This window comes from Haplochromis burtoni, unplaced genomic scaffold, assembly GCF_018398535.1.
Source record: "Haplochromis burtoni strain Fernald_Lab_line unplaced genomic scaffold, NCSU_Asbu1 Contig_509, whole genome shotgun sequence".
Taxonomy (NCBI): Eukaryota; Metazoa; Chordata; class Actinopteri; order Cichliformes; family Cichlidae; genus Haplochromis; species Haplochromis burtoni.
In genome coordinates, this window is record NW_024582870.1 from 390,588 (window position 1) to 396,245 (window position 5,658).

General features: G+C 39.7%; 1 protein-coding gene across 6 annotated transcripts in view; it reads right to left on the reverse strand.

Moving 5' to 3' along the window:
• LOC102298838 (SH3 and multiple ankyrin repeat domains protein 2) overlaps window positions 1-5,401 on the reverse strand; it is a 200,258-nt gene extending 194,857 nt beyond the window's left edge. For all 6 annotated transcript variants that reach the window (XM_042213994.1, XM_042213992.1, XM_042213990.1 and 3 more), the window contains exon 1: window positions 4,087-5,401. In XM_042213994.1, coding sequence (XP_042069928.1) covers window positions 4,087-4,290 — 204 coding nt within the window. In that variant the 5' untranslated portion in view covers window positions 4,291-5,401. The remainder of the gene's footprint in view (window positions 1-4,086) is intronic.
• Window positions 5,402-5,658: the final 257 nt, after the last annotated feature.

The window sequence follows — 5,658 nt, forward strand, 5'->3', positions numbered from 1 at the left end:
GTGTCGGCACATAAGGACGCTGTCATAGCCTGACAACGATGTTGATTAGCTGTGTATATACGAATGTGAATCGCATCATTGGCTGGACTATGGGATAAGGCGGCATCGTTCTAATCCCATACAGGAGCAGCCAGTCACTTACTGACTCACACTGCAAAACAGAATTGTTAAAGTATTTCAGGTTAGATTTATTTATTTATTTTTGTGCGCAACGCAGATTTTCTGTGCGCAGAGACCAGCAGTGCGCAATTGCGCATGCGTGCAGCTTAGAGGGAACGTTGGTCAACAGGAGAATAACTTGGTGACTTTTTTCCTTAAACAATCACACAAACTTAGAATTGGGACTAACTGGATGGTCAGTCAGGTCCAGTAGTTAAGTTAAACTGAGTTGATCATTTGCTGTGAAGCGTTTGTGTGATAGTCTTTCACGCACATTTGACTGTTTGGACAGTCATAGCGACAACATTAGATGACAAATTTTACACTTTGAGGTTTTGGTCCTACTGGATTACAACTTCCAAGAACTTGGAATCTTATTGGATTATATCCACACAGAGATAGGCACGTCGTGGCCAAGGCATGCCCACTCTGTCCAACCTGTCTCGTCTCTCACATCAGAATAAAATCAGCATAATCTCAGAGTAGGTTAATGAGATAAGTCCACCGATTTGATTGTGTGATTATTATGATTTGATGTGGCTTTTGCGTTGTTCCTGCTGAACTGCTTTTAGTAACACGCCCTGTATTCAAAAAGTCTAAATTGTGGACATTCCCTTTTTAACTTTTTTGAACAGTGAAGCATAAAACCTGCATATTCTTATAACATCACTCGAAGGGCTCTTACAGGTTACGCCAACCTTAAAATTAACAGTTAACTTGGTTTTCAAGGCCACTAAATGTAACCCAGTTATTTACCAAGCGCACCAATTTAGAGAGCCGTAGATAACCGGTGTGAAGGTGCACCAGGGCCACCCTGGTAAACATGCCTTCAAAGGGACCAGGTTCGTCTCCCATAGGGACTCAGTATCAGTTAGAGCTGGGCAAGTCTCCTACCCGACTCCATCTAAGCTCTCTTTGCCTATTGGGTAATTCTTATCAGAGATGAGTGGTTTTTTTTTAAACAGAGAGCCTTTTCCAGACCTGGAGACAAACTTGGACAGAGAAACACCGGGGACGATACACAGAATGACACGCAGACGCTCCGACGAAGAACAGAGGTAACCACACACTAAAAATACACACAGGGTAACAATCTAACTATACAAGACAACAGGGAAACAAAACAGAACACATGACCTGGGACACCTTTTAAGTAAAACAGGAAATACAACTGGCTCAAGGACACGGACTTGAAACTACACACGGGAGTACAGGGACCAAAACCTAAGAACTAGAGAAACCATCACAATTGCAGTGAAGCGCCAGATAACAACAAAGATCAATAATAATACACCCTGGACCGTGACAGTTATTGGCTTGCGAGTTGTGAGAATTTTCTGTGTCATGAAAGTAACTCTCTTTTGACCTGGCTAAATCACCATGGTAACATGCTGAACACATAACCTGATTATATTCAGATTTTTACTTTAGAATCTTTAAAAGTGCCTGAGTTTAACAGATTATTTAATTTACAGCATGGTTTAAGTGAATCAGTCCTGCTTGATTTACCAGAACCATCTGAAATTTGAAATTTGGTCAGGAAAGCCTTAAAGAGTTGGTACAACTTTGAGTAAACTCAGTTTTTTCAAATGGCCTCAGTGTTTTGCTATGAAGCACAAAAAATACTGTAACTTAAACACGCATTTCTAATCTGTCCCAAACTTTACATTTGATCAAAGTCCCAACAAGCCAGAGCAGCACCGAGTGGGAATAGGAAATGTTTTTGCTTTGAGTATTATTCCTCACAGGCTGACCACATCCACTTAGAAAGAGGTCTGTATAAACTTCCAGCCTTGATGATGCCTTTGTGTAAAAATGATGGCTTTTCATTTAATGGCGGATCTAGTGGCATGGCACGAAAAAGGAAGTTGTAATTGAGGGGTAGGATTTTAGAAAATCATAACATTATTATCATTTTTATATATTATACACCCACTCATATATATATTAGTGGGTGTGTGAAACCATGAGGCAGGCCATGTGGTAGGTTTGTCTGTGTTTGAGGCTGAAACAGCCAAAAACATTATGAGACATTTTAAATTTAAGATTGACAGACAGACATTTTATTGTCATTCAGTGAACAAGGAATGAAATATTTTTGGAGTTGGCTCACCAAAGGATGAAAATGTATCAAAAATATGTTAAATATGTAATAAGTTCTGTTGCATCCCGCTTCCATCCCGCACAGAGATGCAGCTGGTCACACACTCAGTGTACAACACTGTGACATAAACTTAACATGTGTTCTTGTACAATGTCTAGCAGGCACAGGAAGTGTGCCTTGTTTATGAAACAGACAAATTAGAATTTTCTGAAAGACAGCAACAAACATCTCGAGTGAGTCGAGCCCGGCACACGTACACGGCAGCAGGCGCAATGCCACGGTCCTATCACTGCTGCTCGCAGCTTTAATGTGGAATATGAAATAAGGGCCTAAAAATAAGATTAATTAGGCATAATTTACTTTCAGCTATTCATCTACCTGCTATTCATTTACATATTAATAGGAAATGGAAGGACAATCTAACATTCGTTTACTTTCTCCTTTGGGCTCCCACATCTGGGTTCATCATCTTCTATTATAAACTGCACGGCAATATTAAATTGTATAATCAGTATTTGAGTTCTAAGGGCAAACTGTGTCATTAAATGTTGTAGTGTGACTCTCACCAAGCACCTAATCCAGTAAACGCTTTTCTTCACTGATTTTCCAAATAGCCCCGCCCACCTCATGACCCACCTTAACTTTTGATACACACTCTTACACATATGCAGCTATATATAACAACCTGCTACACGTCTCCCATTCAACAGTCACAGACCAACTAATATCATATTTTGATTCTTGATGGCCAGAGCTCGTTTAAGTCCCCGGCTTTAAAACTGTAAATGAGTGAAAGATTACTGGTAAGCCTACTTTAAACAGCAGGAAGCCTCCAAGGCTGAGATTACACTCCTTTGCTTCCTCTGAAAACATCCATTTGCTTAAAGGTTAATCTCACACAAATGGAAGAGATAAGGATGTGTTATATTATCATGCTAGAGGAGTCTTATAATGAGTATAAAATAAGATAAAACAACAAACCGATGGAATGTGCTAACAGGTGTATGTGTTTTTCAAGTTTTGGCAAACGTCTTTGCACATTTCCTGCAAATTTCTTTTATCTCTCCAGGTATATACAACAGATGATATATACCAGGGGAGCTAATAGGGATACTACTTTATACATGAAAGGACCCTTAAAGAATATTCACCCTCTCAGAAATGCCAGTGATTTCGTTGTTGGAGTTGGAGTGAGCAGAGTGCAGTGAAGCACATTTGGATCACTGTAAAACCTTTAACATCTGGAAATGCACCTGTTTCTTTCTGCCTGCATTATCAATTTTTATAAAGATTCCTATCTGTTTAATGCATGGTGACACTGTTTGTAAGCCACAACTGAAATGCCACCGACTGTACCTTTCCTGCAGGTCTCACACATTAATGGCATCATTGCGTTTGAGTTTACTGCAAGCCAGCTTTCAATAAAAGCTTTTAGATCACAAAAGAGGTTAGAAGGTGTTAGAACACACAGCATTCATTTCCAGTACATATCAAGTCGCAAGTTTATGTTCATCAGTCACGTTAATATTTCACACAGTCACAAACATGATCAATTCGAAACATTTATCGGGTTACTGGCATCCCATCTAGGGTTAGGGTCGAGGTCGTTTCCCTTACTGATGAAATCTCATACGTTAATGTTAACATTAATATTGTTCTGTTAAAAGCTTTGCGCTCTGGCGTCCCAAAAAGATGAAAATTTTAACAAAAAAAGAGGTGGATGTTTGCCTAACCCTACCCTAGATGCGGGTGAGCTGGTGGATGCTACGAGGTTAACATCAGCACTCTCAAAAGCTCTGTTCTCATCCTTCACAGATACTCACTGTCTGCTGCAAGTCAGGGATCAAGAGACGGATAACCAGTGAGTTCGTGTGAATGTCGTCCATGCGGTTCTGCGATGGCTCTGCAGTGGCCCTTATAGTCTCATAGATGGTTTCTTCGCGGGAGCTCTCAGAGGCACAATCATCAGAGTAGTCGGAAAAGCTCTGGGCCATCTCATCCTCACTGGAGGTGGAGCTTTGGGGCATAGTCAGCAGGCCCGGGGAATTCAGCTGGGACAGAGAAGCAAACAGGAAATAATATCAGGCTCTTGCAAAGAGATGATTAAAGAAACTAGATATTCAAATTGAATAATCTCCTCCTGTTCCCATCAGACACCTTCTGTCATTTCAGACAGCCGTCAAAGACCACGCATGCTACTTTGTCTCATCCATCCTGTGCTAACAGCTTGTACAGTGGGCTTCAGTAAACTCCCAGAGGTACTAATATCACCTAATATATGCAAAAACATGGTCTGGCTCATTAGTGCTTTCTGTATATCACTAAATGAACTTCACGAGGGTGAAAACTGCACCTGAGAGTTAATCTATTCCCTATGGCCAAATGATCCACTGTCAACATGATTTATGGTCTTATCAGTCAGTGCCTCCAGCTGTGTGCTTGTAAGTGACCCGGGCAGAATGAAGATACTGAAATAACCCGAATGTCTGATTAAATATATTTTCAACTTTTCTCAGAAGTCAGTGTGTGGGGATTTGGAGGTTAAATGTTTTATATTAATTAAATACTAACAATTAATATCCCCATATGTCATTGACCTTACACTGACAAAAAAGATTTCTTTTTTAAAGTAACTGATTAAAACAGTACCCAACACTCACACTGAACTATTCTCACTTGTTGACATTAGATAACAGTTAGAGGTCTAACATAAGTACTAAACACAGACAGAGATTAAATGGTTTTTAGGTAAAACCTTCCCAATGTATAACTTCTTCTTCATTTCGTTCATTAAATATTATTTTTCATTTTTAAAAAACTAATCTATGACCTTTTCTTTAACTAAAGAAAACACTTCAACTTGGAAATACAAGCAAAAACCGTGTAAGTCAAAATCTGAAGGTTATAGTTCAACATAGGAAATGATCATGCTAAGATGTGCGTATTTCACTCTACTTCTTTTCAGAGTGCCAGCAAGATACAATATTTCACAAGATGACTTTTCAAACATCTGTCTGTTTAACTGCGACTGCTGCAAAAACAAAAACCAAACAAACAAAAAAGAAAAAACCCAAACCTGGACTCTGTCACGGGTTCATAACTCTAGGAACAACAAGTAGGCCTGCAGTGTGAGAGCAAAGTGCTCTAATAGGGTGATATGGTACTACAAGGTCATTAAGATGAGATGGGGCCTGATTATTTAAGACCTTGTATGTGAGGAGCAGGATTTTGAATTCTGGATTTAACAGGAAGCCAAAACAGGAGAAATCTGCTCTCTTTCTAGTCCCTGTCAGGACTCTTGCTGCAGCATTTTGGATCAGCTGAAGGCTTTTCAGTGAGTTTTTTGGACATCCTGATAATAATGAATTACAGTCGTCCAGCCTGGAAGTAATAAA